This window comes from Mesocricetus auratus, unplaced genomic scaffold, assembly GCF_017639785.1.
Source record: "Mesocricetus auratus isolate SY011 unplaced genomic scaffold, BCM_Maur_2.0 Super-Scaffold_100003, whole genome shotgun sequence".
Taxonomy (NCBI): domain Eukaryota; kingdom Metazoa; phylum Chordata; class Mammalia; order Rodentia; family Cricetidae; genus Mesocricetus; species Mesocricetus auratus.
In genome coordinates, this window is record NW_024429188.1 from 96,978,900 (window position 1) to 96,999,151 (window position 20,252).

The 20,252-nt window shown below is 36.7% G+C and overlaps 1 protein-coding gene across 12 annotated transcripts in view; it reads right to left on the reverse strand.

The window, feature by feature from the left end:
- Smarca1 (SWI/SNF related, matrix associated, actin dependent regulator of chromatin, subfamily a, member 1) overlaps positions 1-20,252 on the reverse strand; it is an 87,905-nt gene that overhangs the window by 5,818 nt on the left and 61,835 nt on the right. For all 12 annotated transcript variants that reach the window (XM_013118267.3, XM_040744570.1, XM_021231045.2 and 9 more), the window contains 4 exons: positions 16,882-17,004; positions 14,457-14,589; positions 11,169-11,287; positions 10,844-11,056 (listed from right to left, as the gene is read on the reverse strand). In XM_013118267.3, coding sequence (XP_012973721.1) covers positions 10,844-11,056; positions 11,169-11,287; positions 14,457-14,589; positions 16,882-17,004 — 588 coding nt within the window. The remainder of the gene's footprint in view (positions 1-10,843; positions 11,057-11,168; positions 11,288-14,456; positions 14,590-16,881; positions 17,005-20,252) is intronic.

The window sequence follows — 20,252 nt, forward strand, 5'->3', positions numbered from 1 at the left end:
CTCATTTATTAGTAACCCTTTACACTTTGCTGTATTTAAAGGTATATAATGAATTAATACCAAAGGATACATAATATTTAAATACATTATTCCTTTTCTGTGTAAAAAAAATGCCTGACAAAACACAAAACAGTTAAACACTTAAACCAAAATATATTTTTCTGGCAATTAAGAGCAAACTAAAGAAAAAGAAAAATGATCAAAGTATAAGAATAGAAAACTCAGCAAACTATCAAAGAATTTTTCAGGATTTACTTTTATTTTGTGTCTATGAGTGTGTGCCTTCATGCATGTTTGTGCATCACATGTGTGCCTGGTACCTGCAGAGGCCAGAACAGAGCATCAGATTCCTTGGAACTGGGGTTATAGACCGTTATGAATCACCATGTGGGTTATGAGAACTTAATCCACCTCCTCTGGAAGAACAGTCAATGGTCTTATCCACTGCTTCATCTCTACATCCCTGGTATAAGAATTGGTGGTTTTCTTAAAGTTTCAAGAGCTGAACATGTAGTGCAATGGTAAAGCACTTGTACAACCTGTCTACAGCATATATGCATGCACACACACACACACATACTAAACCAACTTGTTCTCTGAAACCAAGTCTCAAAGAATTTGGAAGTAAAACAATGCCATTTCTCCCATGTTCACAGTGCCCATGTGTCTGTCCATGCTATGTGCACACATAGGTGTAGCATGTACCTTGGTTGCAGTAAGATGTAAATGAGAATTTATAGTCACTGATGTTGAATGGCAGTGTTACTTGTTATAAACTAAACTTTCTCCCCAAAATTCATGTATTAAAGTCCTAATGTTCATATTTAGGGGAATCCTGAGATGCTCAATGCCATATTCTGACTATATTTGGAGAAGGGTGATTTATGGCAATAATTAAGACTAAATGAGTCCAAAAAGGGTAGGGAACTAAGTCTCCCATCACCTCATTATATGCAAAAGTTGGTCATCTACCCAACAGACTACCCTTATTGGCACCTTAGTCTTGGATTCCAGTCTCCAGAACAAGAACAACAACAACAAAAAAGAAATACTGTGTATCCCATCAATTCTGTGGTATTATGTTACAGCATTGAGCAGCAAACTAACACACTGCCTTTCAAGAAAATGACTTGGAAGGAGCAAAGAACTATTTTTTTAATTTCATATCCTCTGACTTAACAATCCCATTCTTAGACACTTACTATAATCAATAGATACAGAAAATATTTCAAGAAAGTATTTAGAACAATGAATTCAGGGAATTCCTGGAAACTAAATGTTTGTTACTTGGGAATAAAAGATATAGACACTAGAAGTTGCTGAAGGAATGCTAACTAGCAGTTACTATCAGCTAGCTCTGAAAGTAGGATCAGTGGTGGGCTTTTTTTTCTTTAAAAATGGGGTCTGCATGATGGAGAAACTCACAGAACAGCTGACCAAAGCTAATGAGATATCACTGCCTCAGGTCTGACAAATGGGGAACCTACATAAGTCTGAACTAGACTCCATTAAAATGGGTGACAATGGTGCGGCTGGGACAATATATGAGGCCACTGTAGTGGGTCCAAGATCTAACTCTAATGCACAAACTGATTTACTGGAGCCCATTCTATATGGAGAGATATCTTGCTCAGCCTAGACACAGAGGTGTGGGGGGTGGAGAGGTGCCTCTATGAGATGATGGAACAGACTTAGTAGACTTCCTAGGGGAGGCCTTAACCTCTTTGAGGAGCAGATGGGAGTTGGGGTGAGGGGAGTAGGAGGAGAGGAAGGAGGAGGCACTAGGATTGGAATGTAAAAAATAAATTAATAAAAAAGCAAAAAATAGGGTCTGTTTATTCTGTAGAGAATGCATTTGTACCACAGTTCAAAAGAGATTTTGCCAGAGCAAGTCATATAGCTAAACTAGTACCTTTTATTTTTTTCTTTATACATGTCTATATTTCCAAATTTTCTAAAAAACAATTTATAAAGTTGTAAAAAATGGCAAGTTTTTTAAAACATGGTTTTATCTTTCTAAGTAAGATCTAGAAAACTGCCACATAACACAGGAAATGTTAAAACTGAATATATTACCAACTATCCAAACATCATCTACTCTCTAATTTAAGCCACCAAGGAAATGGGAAATAAAAGACAGCCTGGCCAGAAAGATATTACACATTAACAAATTTGTGTTTCCCTATTAAAAACAGCCTTCATAACACCAGAATGTTCAAGATTCTTGGATATCCCAAGGTTAAATAAACTGATAACAATAACACTATAATTTCCAGTACTTACCAAAGTAATGGTGATATGTTTAATATGCAGACCAAATACTCCTCACAGTTTCATTCAATAATATATATACATACAAATTAAACAGCATGTTATTCAATTTATCTATTATAGAAAGGGCTAAGTTAACCCTGATGAGATCTGATCTTTGGTTTCTAGGGAGACTACAAAGATTCTTTATATAAAGCTGATTCTTGAATCATTAAGGTGTACCCTACGGCTATTATTATTCTCAATAAGTCATACCTACCTGCAACTGCAGATATCTTTAGATACATATTCATAGTTCATATGAATGATTCAGGGACAAATACTAATACTTTCGGACAGTCTTATATTTAAGGAGATAGAATATCCCAAAACGATTCAAAATAGACTACAATAATAAATTCTCACCTTCATTCCTTTGAACCTGTCACTAGCTACTCCAAACATAGAAAAAACAAACTCTACAGAAAGGCATCAAAGAAAGGACAAGCACTTTTGTTCTCTTCAATTTCTCTGTTTCTTCCCATGTAGCTTTCTATTTTTCTGAGGTTAAGGGAATGGTTCGTGGAGTGTCAAACAACTTCTATAATTCTGCAGTCTAATTACCTCTTTCACCAATCCCCCACTCTTGATTTAGGAATGAATTTAGAAGAAGGAAAAAATAACACTGGGGAGTCAGAAAAAGAGATGCCAAAGCAATTAAGAGCAACAGAAGACAATAAAAAACGACAAATTGAAAAAGTGTGCTGCTGTGTTGAAAACTGTGGGAAATGTGTTAAGTATTCTGTGTTCACACTGGTGGGAAATTCAAAGCGGCAAACAAACTTATCCATGGCAGGACTTCTCAGAGCTGTTAGCATTCTAATGTAGATCGGAAGTCTTGGTGGCAAGATTCAATGTCAGCATGCCCCAAATCTATTTCAGCACAAAACATTTTTCTGGTCCTGAAATAATGTTTTGTAGAAGTCAACTTGGCAAATCATACACAAGGTAACAGCAAAGCTAAGGCTAAGTTATTTACAGCTTAAAAAATAAATACAAAGGTTTTCATGTAATTTAACTGACCAAAGGACCTCCATGACAAATTCTGAACAGGATGAGTAACACAATTAAATATTCATTTTATGCTCAGAAACTACTTTAAACAAATTGTCACTTCATAAAAATCTTAGACTCAAAATGAGAAAGGGGTTAACATTAAAAACTATTTAGGTTGATCATGATTACCCAATGCTAGATCCTTGCTAATGAGTCTGGTCATCTATGTAGTTTCCTCTAATGTCAGAGTACTGGCTACCTTCTAAGCCTGGCTATTCCAACTCTGAACAACTTTAACACCTTTCCTTGTGCAATGCTGCTATTTGTTACCTTATGGTACCTAACAACTGGTTCCATATCTAACTTGTGCAGTCAAAGAGAAGAATCCAAACTCTATCCCACCTAACAATCCTATGTTTCCAGGCAGCTTCCATGCGTCATTCAGAATCATCTGCAGAACCACAAACACCTCATATTTAGAGTAAATATCCTCTCTCTTTACCCAGCCTTCATGTAAAACATTTCTTGGAAGACTGTGTAACATACAAATCTATTTGCGATGACTAATGTTGACTGTAAACTTGACTGAGTTGAGAAATACACAGATTAGTAAAACAGAGTCCTCAATCTGCTTGTGAGGGTGTTTTCATGCTGTGACTGCCTGACAATGTGGCTCAGATGCCCTAGGAAACAGCTTATTGGAGGGATTTGGAAAAATTGGAAATTGGATAGAAAAGAATGCTGCAATGAGGGATTAATGAATGATTCTGGTTGGGAGCCCCAAAGACCAGAATGTCAGTAAGTGTAAAGAGAATAAAGACTGTGCTCATGGGGTTTCAGATGAAAATGGGGACTCTATTAAAACTTGGACTAGAGGTCATGTGCTATACCATGCCAAAGACCTTAATACACTTTCTTCTTTCCCTAAACTCTTTTGGTAAAGGTTAATTTGTGAACTAATTTATCTGTGGAGAAAATTCCAAGGCAGTGTGCCATTCAAACAATATGATGCGCATATTGCTGCCTCTATTTTGCAAAACTTACATGGAAAATCATGAACAAAAAGGAGGAGAGTTGCACCCTGGTGGGGTTTTGTTTGTTTGTTTGTTGTCAACTTGATACAAACTGTAGTTATCTGGGAAGAGAAACCTCAATTAAGGACATGCCTTCATCAGATTGCCTGTAGGCAAGTTTGTAGGACATTAATGATTGATGTGAAAAGGCCCAGCACACTGTACGTGATGCCGTGACATGGACAGGTGATCCTGGGTTATATAATAAAGCAGGCTGAGCAACCCATTAAGAACGAGCCAGTACACAGTGTTTCTCTGTGCTTCAATTCCTGCCTCCAGGTTCATGCTTTGAGCTTCCGCCTTGGCAACCCTCAATGGACTGTGAATCAGGATATGTAAGCCAAAGAAACAAATTCTTTCCTCCCAATGTTGCTTTTGGTCATGGTGTTTTACCACAGTAATAGAAACTTAACTAGAATAGATGGCAAATATTTTCAATTTTGGAAATGATACAGTCTCCATCACACTATTAATCTCTTCCACTGTAGCATTGTGATTAGTCACTGAAAATATGTAACTGAGCATGAACCCATGTTCAAATAAAGCTTTAGTTATAAATACTAGCCCTGGAATTTTGTATGATAATTTTCACATGTCAAAATGTTGTCCTTTGAATTTCTTTATAAAAATGTAAAAATAATTCTTAGTCTATATGCCATATGAAACAAAAAGTCAAAAGTGAATAAATTAGTAAGGTACAAAAAAGTAAAATAAAAGAAAAACAACTACAGTCCACATGTACGTCTCTGAATTCGTAGATAAAATTCTATAACATTAGTATTCTGTTCTAGAATTTTCAGTATCACAAAATAGGTAGGTTTTCTCCTTTTTTATACATTTCCTATATATTATCCCTCCAAAACCTATTTATTTGAAATCAATATCTTCATCTTCAAATTCTGCAATTTGGATCCCTTTTTTTTGGAATCACTTTTGAATCTATAATGCTAACAAAAAAGTGACAATCTATACTAGACTCTGTGGTAGTATATTGTTTATAATTTATTAAAGCTTTCCTGAGGATTCAGAAAGCAAAGTCAACCACGAACTATAGAAGCCAGGCACACACCTTTAATCCCAGGAGACAGAAACTAAGAATCGGTGGTACACACCTTTAATCCTAGGACTCAGGATTAAGAGGTAGACAGATGGATCTCTTATGAGTCCAAGGTCACCCAGATCTACACAAGAGTAAATCAGTCTAAAAGAGAATTATAACTCACACCTTTAGTCCCAACATGAGGGAAGTATATAAGACAGAAGCAATGTCTCAGTAGGAGACATTCATTCAGCCTGAGGTAGAGGTAAGAGGCTAGTGGTCAGCTGCTTTGCTTTTCTGATATTCAGCTTGAAGCTTGAATCCCAATATCAGTCTCCGGGTCTTTTTTTTAATTTGTGTTACAAGCCCTGAATGGAAAAAGCTGAATGGAAATACATGTTCAAATAAAAGTAGCCTACATTTCCCAAACACATTTTGAATGTCATATGCTTTTACATGAGTATTGTCACTTAAAAATTGTTATTTCATGAAATAATGTGTAACCTTTTCACATAATGATGGGCTGGTATAAATACCGAACATGAATCCCTATTAGGGCACTAACTGTATTTCTAGTTATTCAAAGAATTTAGGATTACAAATGAAACACTGTAGCTACATGTGTAACACACATGACATTTGATACACAAACTTACCAATAAATAAAAGCTGCATGAACTACAATCAAAAGTCTAGCAGGAGAAAGGTCAGAAATAAACTGTAGCATATTGGTGCAGTTCCTCAATTTCCACCCAAAACTTGTCCAATTGTAGGAGTTGAAACAAACTGAAGTCTAAATATTCTGTGTTGATTTTCTGACCTATTGCCTACACTGGATAAGATCCTATGCTGATCTCCTTGAATATAACCAACTTCACTTCAGGTTAAAACTGTGGTAGGAAAACTGACTCCTGGACAGACAGCGGCACATTAATCAAAAGAAGCAAAACAAGATGGGAAACAGGATAGAAATTAAAGACCTTTTATTTTTACTATAACTGGTAAGTGGGGTATACATCTACCTACTTCCAGCAGAGCAGTATTTTTTATTTAAATTAGAAACAAGCTCGTTTTACATGTCAATCCCAGTTCCCTCTCTCTCCCCTCCTCCCTGCCCCCACTGGCCCCCATCCCATTCCCTTTCTGCTCCCCAGGGAGGGTGAGACCTTCCATGGGAGATTTTCAAAGTCTGTCACATCATTTGGAGCAGGGCCTAGACCCTCCCCCGTGTGTCTAGGCTAAGAGAGTATCCCTCTGTGTGGAGTGGGCTCCCAAAGTCCAATCGTAATGAGCAGAGAAGTATTTTAAATACATAAAGCTGATCATGCCATTGCCTTGCTAAAATCTGTCTTTGACTCTCCTACTTCCTCCACAAGAATGACCCATAGCTAGTCCTCAATGCATCAGTTTCCTTCATCACTTGGTTGTTAGTTACAACATCTTCTACCCCTTCCCCATGTGCACACCACTAGTTTTGGACTATACTGGACTTACTTATCCCTTTTGTATAATCCTGCTTCCACAACCGCAAATGCACCTTCTGTGCAAAGGGATTTTCTGATCCCTTTGCCATATAGCAGTTAACCGCCATCTCCCCTATTATAGAATGTTTTCATTTTCTTCCTTTTTTTGTTTTTCGATGCAGGGTTTCTCTGTGTAGCTTTAGAGCCTGTCCTGGAACTCGCTCTGTACACCAGGGTGACCTTGAACTCACAGAGCTCTGACAGCCCCTGCTTTCTAAGTACGGGGTTTAAAGGCATGAGCCACCTGCCCAGTGGATGTTTTCACAATTAAGGCATAGAGGGCACAGTTTAGCCTTTCAAGCACAGGGGAAAAAACAGGTTCCTATGAGCTAAAATGTACTTGACTTTATTAACTTACAAAGAATTAAGTTTTAAGTTTTATTGCGTTTTTTCAAACAAAATTTGTTTTTGCAGTTTCTTCCTATACCCATTTTCCCCCCATGTGTTCTTTTCTTCTGCCCTCCTACTCCCGGTTTCTTTCCATTTTCAGGTCACATATAATGCCATGCTCAAGAAGAACCAGTCAGAACATTTTACCAGTTAGCAATGTTGCCACTGTATTATTAATCCTTCTTATATTTCATTAAGAATGTAATGTGCTAAAATATCAATGGTAGCTGCCAACATGCAGTTAAGTACTAAAACTATAACGTTATAAGGAACAAAGCATCACTGTGGTTATAGAACAACCAGGAAATTTTCTATTCCCCTCTTATTCCTCTAAAATATCTAAAAAGAAACATCCTTTCCGACTAGATTGAATATTTATAAAAACATTCTGTGTGGAACTAGTAACCTAATTATCATTTACTAGCCATTGTGATAACCATATAAAGTGGGAAGCAAGTTCATAAAAAGCTATAGCAATATTTTCTAGGAAGTAGTTTTTTTCTCCTACAGTTCTAATGAGAAATGCCATTTTATTACTTTTAAATAAGGCACAATTTCATTAATAATAAAGTTGTGATTTGAAAACAAACTAATAACATGAAAATTTTATTACCCAGTATTCAACAGTATGTGATTCTCTGAGATGCTATCGCCAAAACTCATTTAAACTACTACAAAAGACAGGGTAATTGTAATGACTAACTACTAATACTCAGCTTCAACTGTAATGTTCTTGGCCACGGGCAAAGCAACACACAGCTTCCTGAGCTGGCTAGAGAGAAAAACAATGCTCTTCAGCAATTGAAAGGAAAACATTTTCTCACTAAAATTAAGAAACAAAGCCATCCAATAGAGGAAACGAGAAGCATTTGATCAATGAATGCTTATTTCTGAGAATTAAATTTACTTTTTCTTTGTTACATATTTAAAAGGAAACTAAAAAGAATCAAGGCACTACTAGTTAAGGGCTAGGTACTTTCCCCATGTGCATTGTCCAATGAACTGACTACTGTGTTACTGCCTTTGGAACTCTCAGATTCTCCTCAAATTTCTGTCACATCAGTCACTAATAAATATGTCACATCACTCACTAATAAATGAACAGAGATGGCAACAAAATTAATGAGCTAATGTTGACAACGGGACAGGTCAGCATTATATAAGAGATACTACTCATAAATGCAGTACATTATCATTTCCTCTCATAGTCATTTCATAAACAGCCTTTTATTTGGGATAGTTCTGGAATGACCAAGCACTAAGGCCCTATTCTAAGAACCCCCAGCCCCAGGATGAAAGTAGCAAAGGCAATTCATTTGCTCTGAGCTTAAAACCCCGGGTTCAGCATATGCTTCCTACTTGTTTATGAAGTTCAATAGAGGCTGATTACTTACTTAAAGATCACACAATTTCTCCAAGAAAAATTCACAGTCTTTTTAGCACAGAGAGATGGAACTGAATCTTATTTTCTCTTTTGTACAGGCAGCAGTTTTAAATGGAGAAGAGCCTGTAGCTGAAGCCTTTCAAAGTGAGGCATATTTGACAGCGGAGATTCGTGCCTTTAAGCACTTTGTGGGTGTTACTTAAGTCAGATGTCATGAATTCAGTACTTTGAGACTTGTGCATAAAATATAACCATTAAGGTTCTTATATTTTTTTCGAAGAAAGATTTCACACTATTTGTTGTGTGTCTGGCAAAGAAGAATCTTTTAGTAAGCTGACTTCAATCATTAGAAAGATTTTAATTTAAACACAGCTACAGTCACAAAATGAATCAAATTGCATCCTCTATTTCGAAGATAGGATTTTTCAACGAAACCAATGTTTTCTATTCCAGAAATCACAGCTGCTTCTCTCAAGAAGGTAGTTTTACTCTCTAGATTATGAAAATGATTCACTAAAAAGGAAGCTATTTTAGAAACAAACGGAGGAAGATGATCTAGACATATTAATAATAAATTTCTATAGCCCCATAATTACTGATATGAATGCAATCTAAAAAGAGAGTATAAATATATACATATTTTAAATACATAACTCATACTCTAATTCAAGAAATATAAGTAAAATTTATCCACTAGCTAGAAGGAAAATCAAATTTCAGCATAATAGAAAACTTTACTTAAAAACCTTATATTAACATATTGAAATACAAATTAAATGACTATATTTTCAAAAGATTCAATAAAAATTAGAAATTCTACTTCCTAAATGTAATAAAAGACATGGGTGTCTGCAATTTTACTATACAAAATGCAGGTTGCAATTTGTGATTACTTATATAGGTAATATGTGCCTTTTGGCAAATATGCTCTGAAGATTTAAATATCTAGAGAAAGAAAGAACATGGAGGTAAACGTTGCGAAAAAATAAATAAGATGGAGGAAAAATAAGAATCGTTACAAGGGAGTTCAGAGACATCTAGTGGTTGTTAATATACTGGAGTTTTTTCCTTGGTAACTGAGTGAGAAAGCTGTAGAGTTCTGCAATCATAATATTGCAAACAGCTTAAATCTTTTCTTGCACTTTGAATCTCTTTCATCCTACTGCCTTACTTTAATAACTGCAGAAACTAGACCCAACATCAAGCTCTCAACCTTTTAAAAATTAGTAAAATATCACTGAAATATCACAGAATTCAATAAATGTTTCATCACATAAAAGGGCACATATATTTGAAAATGATTCCCTGAAAAATGCAGTTAAGCATTTTTCTTTTACAAACTATTGGTGCTGCCCCAAATTATGTTTTTATATGCATAAAAACCCAAGTGGCTATAAATCTAAATGCATGGCTTTGAAAGGAGTTGTCTATTAAATGTGGCCATAGTTACCGAGAGCAAGATGGCAAACCAACTCACTGCCAAAGTCTGATGACAATCAAAATGAAATCTCATTCCCAAAAGAGAATTAAAAAGTCTACATTGTTCTTCAACAACCTACTTCAATGATCTGAAGAACCTTATCAAACAACTGTTCTGTCCATACACCTAATTGTGAAATAATCTTTGTTTACACTGTGAATAAGTGGCACTCTGATTGGTTTACTAAAAAGCTAAATGGCCAAGAGCTAGGCAGGATTTCTGGGCAGAGAGAATGCTGGAAAGAAGGGCAGAGGTGCAAGGAAACAGGGAGGAAGCAGGAAAGCAGGATGGACAGTATGTAGATGAGGTAAATGAGCCCCAGGGCAGCACGTACATTAATAGAAATGGATTAATTTAAGTTATAACAGCTAGCTAAAACAAGCCTAAGCTATCAGCGGAGGATTCCTAATTAATGATAAGTCTCCGTGTCATGATTTGGGAGCTGGCTGGCAGGAAAATCTCAAAATTCACTTGATTAGTTACAAAGGGAAAATGCAAAGCTATGATTGGGTAAGCTCTGGAAATCATAGCAGAAACCAAGTGACTAAACTTGGCATCACAAGTAGTGTTAACAATCAGAAGAACTAATTGAAGGAGGAGACTAGAAATGTGTACTTTTTCAAAATAAGCAACAAAAGGAATACATACCATGGCAGTTCTAGACTTAATAAACCAGTCAAATCTAAACTGGGGAGCATTCCGTACACACTGTCTTAATTCTTCATACACATTTTCTCTGTCAAAGCCCATTTTGTGTAACATACAGATCAAGAATCTGTCTTCTTCCTCAGTATAGTTCTTTCCTTTACTGGTTCCATACTGAATACGCAACTGATGAAATGGAGCCTTGTATCTTGCAATCTGTAAGTTTCAACAAAATGGCCCTTTTTAATTTAATGTGCAATAGCAACTCAAAGCTAATCACTACAGCAAATAAAATAATCTACTAATAAACTGAAACACAATAGAGTACTTTGGCATCCAGTGCTTTCTTAATACTGATCCTTCGCTGAATTCTTGCTTCTCCACGTTCAATTTGAGCCATAATTTTCTCGATGTCCTGTAATTCATTGCAGCGTTCCCAAAACACAGCTGAAAAAGAAAGTTATTACTTTAAACTGCTATCATTTAAGCAAATGAATCCAAGGAATTATACGATAAAGAATTAACAGGCAGATATGGTGTCATCTGTGTGTATGTAATATGGTCAATTGTTAAATGACCATATTATCATTTTACCCAAATGTGATACAAAAGAAACCAAATGCATAAAGTGAAACAGAATCAAGAAGCATATAAATATAAATATAGCTTTCTAGTAAGCAAAAATCAAAATAAACCCTTTACCAGATCATTCACCTTTTTCCTATGAAGTGGCGCTTTCTATAAAAACTGTTGGTTATGTCTGCAATCATTCATTAATTTTATACTTCCAGTCACCTACAGTTTCTTTAAAGATGTGGGATTTTAACTGGACACATATGTGGTGATATATTGCTTATGATCTAATAAAGCCACTGGAGATCAGTTTGTAAAGCCAGTCATACTAGTTACCTGTAGAAATTAGGCAGTGTTGGCACACACCTTTAATACCAGGACTTGGGAGACAGGCAGGTGGATCTCTGAGTTCAAGGCACCCTGACCTACAACAAGAGTGAAGAGTAACAGAGCTCATGCCTTTGATCCTAGCACTTGGGATCACATGCCTTTTATCCCAGCACTCAGGAGGTAGAGAAGGGAGTGATATGGCTGATGGAGAAAGGAATATAAGGAGGAGGAAACAGGAACTCAGAACTTGTTGCCTCTGAGGATTCATGGAGACAGGATTGCCAATTCAACTGGGCAGAGGTAAGATCTGCTGGCTTGGTTGCTTTGCTTCTCTGATCTTCAGTGGCTTTATTAGATCATAAACAATATGTCACCACACATATAGAAAAGAATATTTAAATCACTGAGCCACCAATCAAATTTTACAGATGAGCCAAATCATCTGCTGTATTAGTAAGTCACATCTTATGACTCCAGTGACACCTTCTCAAATTCTTCATTTTTAGACCATAGCAAGAAAGATATGCTAGCACTTATGGTTTGTATAAGCACCCATGTTCACTTAGGCAGTACTCCACTTATTCAACACACACATACACTCATACATACACACTTGCACGCACACTTCTTTTTGTTAAGACACAGTATGCTCCCAAACATCCAATTGTGTACAATCTTCTACCAATTGAATAAGCCCACTCAAATCTCCCTACCCTAGGACACGGCCTCCAGTCTGATGAAAACAATGAAATAGTCCTGCCATCTCCCTGTATTCTGAGGAAACTTCTTCAGAAATTCTGACAGTGTATGTAGAGGCAGTGTAGAGCATTTACCTGGACTTAAAAGCCCTGAGCTTACTCCATAGAAATTCCAAAAATCTCATTTGCCCTTCATTTTATGGTACTTGGTTTAGTGAGAAATTTAAGGGAGCATCTGACAAGAAGTCTTTTTTTTTCCTTGTCATTTTGTTTTCATGGTATGGGGAATCAGATCTAAGATCTTTATCTCTACCATTAAACTAAAACCCAAGCTCAACATATTATTCCTTCTTTTCTCTTCCATTTTCTTTTTTCCCCTCTTTCCTCCCTTCTTTATTTCAGTGCAGTGAGTGGAACCTAGGGCCCTAGACATGATACCTTAGTCCTTATATTTTTGAAACATGCTCTCACTACAAACCAGGCTAGCCTCAAGCATGTCATACAGACCAGGGTGCCCTCAAACCTATGATTCTCCTGCCTCAGACACTGAATGCTGGGATTGCAGACAAGTATAACAATGCGTAGCTACCTGATATCTTTTAGGAATCCCATAACCTGCAGCTTGACCCACACCAATACTATGTCCCTCTGTGTGTGTGCCCTTTACATTTGTTTCATTCAGCTTCCATGAAAATATCTCTCTCCCATCTCTTGTCCCCCAAATACCCTTGAGCTATGTTTTCAACCCTAAGACAAGTAGTAGTGTTATGCTAGTGTTCAAAGAAAAAGAAGTTCATGAATCCAGTGTTATATGAAATAGAGTTCAGACACAATTAACTTCGAAATCCCCCTTTAGATTTCCAGAAGGAAGAAACAGAATAGGTGTTCTCTAATTACAACAGATTTTCTTCAAGCACTGACCAGTACTCTAGATAAATAAAAAGCTATACCTAGTAACGATTAAAACTTGGACTTGTTTATGAGATTTGTAACCTTTTTTCCTAATAAACACAGAATTTAAATAGTAATCTCAAATAACTAGGAGACATGGCAAAGAAACCACACAACTACTTTTTAACATTGCTTCTTTGTGGGAAATGTTCTTGATTATAAATACTTGAGATTCAGACTAAATTTGAAAGTTCGGCCAATTTAAATTTAATAACCACACATAGAAAACAGATAGATTAACTGATTTTAGTGAGACTGCATTTCAGAAGCCTGAGTTTCCATATGCTCTGACACAGGAATTAGTAAGACTCCACATGCTTCTGTGCAGCTCCTCTGATTCTGGTTGAGGCTAAAGACACAGCTGCGTAGGACAGGGAAATGATTCAAGGACCACTGAACAGATTTAGCCAAGAAATCTTTTTAGATCTATTCCAAATTGCCTTAAGTTAATAGGGCTCGCTGCTACCTGATTGAATTCCTTGAGGGCAGTTGAGTCTCTAAATGGGCCCGATAAGAACTCTCTACTTCAAGGATGACCAACAACGACTATTTCAAACCACTAAGCAGAAGCCTCAGGACTAGACCTTTAAAAGACCAAGGCAGAGAAGTGAAAGAATAAGAAACTCATGCAGAGTTTTTCACTTTTGTTTCTGCAGAGCTTTACTCAGCTTCCTTAGCTGGCTCCCAGAGACAGCCGAGTACAAATACAGTCATATCTTATTCTTTACTTACATCTCACACACAAAAGTTTTCACATCTCTGAACAAAAAGACACAACTAAATTATTGACAAAGAAACAGGGACTGGATAGATGGCTCAGCAATTAAGAGCACTTGCTGATCTTCCAGAGGACCCAAGTTTGGTTCCCAGCACCCACATCAGGCAACTCACGACCACCTGTAACTCTAGCTCCCGGGGATCTAATGCCTTCTTCTGTCCATCATAAGCACATGCACAAAGATAACATACATCCATATGGACACACACACAATTAAAAATAAATCTTTTTTCACAGAAATGCATACATGAAAAATGAAGTATCATGTTTCAAATGACATACAAACCTGAATACTCCATGACCTCCTCGGGGGATTTGCCCTCTACCTCTCGAGCTATATTATCAATGTCATCTCTCCCATATTTCTCATTCGCTTTAATAAACTGGTTAAAATCTCGCTTAGTCCAGTTTGTGAAACCCTATGGATAAAAAGTTAAACATCATCAGTAGATGTTAAATTAATAAATTCTGTTATTATCTTACCTGTATCCATACAATGCTGCAATAAAAGCAGTTAAAACACTTAACATGTGCCCCTTTATGAAGATCATTTCTTTAATGTGGAATCAAAAGCTGAGTTTTTGTTGTTAGAGAAATAACTGCTTTTCTATCTTAAAGGAATGCACTTTTCAAGTACTTTAAGTTTATTTATAATTCCAAGACATCACAGTCTTAATTTCGTATTTTACAGATGCCTATAACATTAAAATACACTTCTAGTATAAATTCTAATGTAAATGCTTAAGTTCTGATATGTCAATGTTTCAATGACTTTTCCCACAGATCTGTTCTCATGTAAATTGAGAAAGAGAGAGAGAGAGAGAGAGAGAGAGAGAGAGAGAGATGTGGATGGGCTGAATTGAAAGAACACTGAAAGAAAATCCAGAAAGAATGTAGTGAAACTTTTGTAGCTTTCTAGGTCATTCCAAACTACAGTAAATAAGTAGTTTCTTCTCAAAATTGTATTCATAAGAGCTAGCAAGATGGAACAGCAGTTGAAAGTGCTTACCGCAAAAACCTGATAACCTGAGTTCCATCCCTGTATCCCACTGTGGAAGCAGAGAACTGATTCTCAAAAGTTGTCTTATGATTTCTACATGCATACCTCAATATGCACATGCCTCTCCCCAAAATAATAAAGTCATTTTAAAGATTATATTCACAAATACAATTTCTATAAGCAGAATATTACTCAGTCATCTGATCTTTTTTTATTATAATATGTAACAACCAGTTTTTTAAGTCACTTCACAATTATTATTTCATCAATGATAATGTAGCTCAGTTGGCAGAGACCTTGCCTAGCATAGTTAAAGAGCTAAGTTCAATTCCTGGCAGCACATAAATCAGACATGGTAGCATATGCCTGTAATTCCAACGCTCAGGAGATGAAGGCAGGAGGATCCGAAGTTCAAGGACTTCCTCTCAACTCCAGAGTGAATTCAAGGCCATCATGGGAAACATAAAGCACTAAAAAAAATTAAGCATTACATTTGTAGCATCAGAAAAAGATGGCTTAAATTCAACTCTGAGGGACAAAAACTTGATTATGCTTCTAATTATAAACTCAATTATCTCAATTAGGATTACATATTCACATTATACAGTATACTGAGAATGTATTATAAGCAGTATAGTATTCAAAGGGTACAACTTTTATTATTGTGTTCAGGAAATAAGTTTTGAAGATAAAATAAAAGCAAACGTGAATATTTAAATGTTTTACTCTGTGACACTTTTTAAAACTCTGTCAACTGCAATTATACTTTCAAACTAAACTTGGTAACTTCCAGGCATTTCTTCAAAAACTTATGGAAGTATTTTGTCAAAATTCATTCAGTAAAATTATAGGCTATTAAAAGTAAAAGGCCTGTATCGATATATAAATACAAAACTCTTATTTTACTTTTAATTAACACATATTCCTGGGACACAGTGTGATATTATAAAGCACATAATACAACTGACATGTACGTCACCTCAAGCAGCAATCCTTTCTTTGTGCAGAAAACATTCCAAACTATCAGTTAACTATTACACTGGAGAATTGACTACTACTGTCTCATGCACATTACTCCAAAAAAATTTGAAGAAATAAATTTAGTTGACTAAGGTAGTGTCATAACTTCATATTTTGTTTATTTTGCCAAAACTCATTTCAGAAGTGTTACAGAAAATTTATTAAAGCAACAATGATTTGACAGCTTTAAGGTGGAACCTTCCCTATTTAATGTTAGATTTAATTATACAATGATCACATTAAAATGCTTCAGGCATTTCTCATCATTATATTCAAGGTCTTTCCTGAGACCTCTAACTTCTTTCAAAGGGAATTTTTCATAAATAAAAAAATTGGTGCAGTACAGTTTCAGGGATCAAGTCAATCAACAAAGCTAATTTTTAGGTATACATTGGAAATTATTATTTATCAAAATTCAAATCTCAACTCACTGACCTTATATAACTGGCAAAAATATGTCTTAATTTTAATAATTGACACTTTTATTTTCCATGTATATGTTGCCCCAATGTCCCCAAAGAGTATGTTCTACAAAGGGCATTTTCTAAAACATAAAGATATGTGGTTAAAATATGTGTTTATGGGTATGTCAGATCGGGACAACTGAACCTACACAGTAAAAAGTAGGTACCACTTATACATTTTTTCTATCTGTTAACTAGAAGTAGTTCGGCCACTTAAAATTGTTTACTTGGGTAAGAAGTTTATCCTTTTCTTCAGTCTCTTGTGGTGTAAGAGGTTCGGCTCCATCGATCTTTTTTTGCTCTTCTCTTTGAGCTATAGCTGGATTAGGGATCTCAGGATTCCTTGGGACCTAAAATCAAGAGAGAAATGATAACTAAGCTGATGAAAAAATAATAATCAGGAAGAGTGTACATACACATATCAACCTGGAGAGTCATTTCAACAATAAACAGTAGAAACTCAGAAGCAAATGACAAATGGTCCTCTCTACATTTCTACCAGGATGGTATTACCCTAATAAAAACCACTCTTATACTGCATGATATAATATTTTAGGATTACAGTCCATTGGTAAATGAATGCTACATTGTATTCTAAGTCTCATTATGCTGTAGAACAAAATACATCTTTATAATAAGGCATTATATAGAATAAACACTAAGCTTGGCATTTAAAGAGCCTAAAGCCTCCTGGGAGCATATAGCAGAGTAGCCACAATCCACTGTGGCTCAGCAGCACTGAACAGCATTCTTTGTATGGAAGGACGAATCTGCTTTCCAGTCTTGAAGTCTTCTGTCATCATACCAACATCTGGAGCCACAACACACCTTAATGATTTAAGAAAGCAGGTACAGAACATGTATAGTACATTTTATAGCATTCTATTAAACATGGAAATGAAAGGCTGAGCAGTAAGTATTCCACTGTTTGGAATGCACACATAGTATAAATGACTCACTTCCTAGAAATGTCAAATATACGTAGCACAATAAAATTATAACATTTATTAGAGGATACTTTTCTCATTGTCATACATATTTTATAACATTTAAAACTTTGTCATAGGTGGGCGTGATGGCACACACCTTTAATACCAGAACTTGGGAGACAGAAGCAGGTAGATCTCTGTGAGTTTGAAGCCAGGCTGGTCTACAAAGAGAGTTCCAGGACAGTCAGGACTGTTATACACAGGAACCCTTTCTCTTCTCTGGGAAATAAAACTGTATCATTATAACTTAAAGGTGAGCATTTTTAAAGTGTTGTATCCAACAGTTCTTCAGATAATAACTTACCAAATATATATTTTAAAAGAAATGTTGTATATTAAAAAGCAGATCATTTGTAACCATCAGCAACAGCTAACCAAATCAGAATGTATTGAGTGTCTATTATATTGTTAGTACTAAAATAAGTATGGACTAGGTTGCTGGACACAGTCCTTGCTCACAAGAAATTCCCAAACCAATTCTGTGATTTTGGCCTTTATCTTAAGCATCCTAGTTTCACTAGATGTGATGACACACAACTGGGATCTTAGTACTTGGAGGCCAAGGTCGGAAGAGTGCAAGCTTGAGGCCAACTTGGTTTACCTTGTGAGTTCAAGGAGAGCTGGGTTACATGACAAGTGATCCTATAAAAAGAGAAAGGGATGACTGTGATAGCACACAGCCTCTTGTCTTACCAGCTGGGACGCTGAGTCAGGAGAATGGATTACCAGTAAAACAGACAGACTGGCGGGGGCGGGGGAAGGGACAGGGAAAGGCAGAGAGGAGAGTAAAAGAAAGGGAGGCAGTGGCAGGAAGGGAAGAGGGGAGAAAAGGAGAGTAGGAAGAGGAAGAAAGGGGAGAAGGAAAAGAAATGAAAGGACTGGACAGTGATCAAAAGCCTAAAGTTCTGAGGAGATGGGAGGTAATGACTTTTCAAAACTGGAGCTGTATAAGCAAAGGCATGAAGACGGAGATGCTCTGGGATCCACGGGAGTTATATTAGGTATGGGGTATGCTGAGAGGGAGGACAATTACCAAGTATGTGTAACAGCTTGGGTTCTATCCCAAGCCCTGGGGGAAAACTTCTAGTATTAATATTGAGAAAAGGATCAAAAAACAAAACCAGGAAGACAAATGCAGAGGGTCCCAACTCCACAGGAGACTTTGGATCAAGGAAATAAAATACCAAAATGTACTATTTTCACTATAATCCTTCCAGCAGGTGGAGCAAAGTAAAGAAGCTACCAGAGGCAGAGAATTTTCTGAGCCATTGTAACTTGAAAATAAAGTATGGTGACAAAAGAAATAGAAAAAGTATAAATTAAAAATGAAATGTAGGGGTTGGTGATGTGGTAGCCTCGTTCCAAATGGCTCAGCAAATAAAGGCATTTGCCAAAAAAAAGCCTGGGTTCAAACTGGTTCATTCCCTGTAACTCAGATGGAGAAGAAAAGAACTGACTCCCACAAGCTGTCCTCTGACCTCCACAGGCACACAGTCACACAGTAGTTCTCTCTCTCCCTCCCTCCCCCCCCTCTCTCTCTCCCCGTCTGTCTCTCTGTCTGTCTCTCTGCCTCTCTCTCTGTCACTCTCTCTGTCTCTCTCTGTTTCTCTCTCTGTCTCTCTGTCTCTGTCTCTGTCTCTCTGTCACTCTCTCTGTCTCTCTCTCTGTCACTCTCTCTGTCACTCTCTCTGTCTCTCTCTGTCTCTCTCTCTGTCTCTGTCTCTCTCTGTCACTCTCTCTGTCTCTGTCTCTCTCTCTGTCTCTCTGTTTCTCTCTCTGTCTCTCTCTCCCTATCTGTCTCTCTGTCTGTCTCTCTGCCTCTCTGTCTCTCTCTCTCTGTCACTCTCTCTGTCTCTCTCTGTCTCTCTGTCTCTCACTCGCTCGTTCGCTCGCTCTCTCTCTGTGAAAATAAATAAATGAATGAAAAAGGGTCTAGATTCCATGAGGTAATGAAAAAACTTTTATTGCTTAGGAGTTCAGCAAGATTTCATAGAAATATGGATTGCAAAATTAAATGTGGCAGCACAAAAAAAATGAGAACAGTCGCCTGAAATCAGCTCCCCACAGTTCAACAGGCAGCTTAGAATGGCACATTACCAAAGCTCCCAAAGTATATGGAACTTTGTCCATTTGTCAAATGTTTATATTTGTCCCTAAAGAAATCATTTTTGGAGACAGCTATTGGAATGTCCTAAAGCTTTCTTCGGCTTTCACTTGTGCTCTTAGATCAACTTCAATTTTTACATAACCTGGACTTTTTATATTCTGCAGTTAAAATTTCAGTTGTCACCCTCTTCCAATGCTAAGACTTTGGCGAACAAGTAAGTACATTAAATATCAACTCTTTTAATTTTAGAGAGCAATAAAACCTCTGAAGCTGTCTCACTTACAGCAAGGTCAAAGCTTAGATAACGAGGAATTGACACTGCCAGCCACAAAGAGATTACAGTAAAGCAAACAAATACTTCTCCTAGCCCCAAATAACACAAAATATTTTAACTACAAATCTTACCAGCTACACTGCTGCTGTGGCCTTGGTGTACTGAATATGGAAGGCAGGACAAATAGAAAATAAAAATGCTAATAGCTAATAATAAGCAGACCCTCAC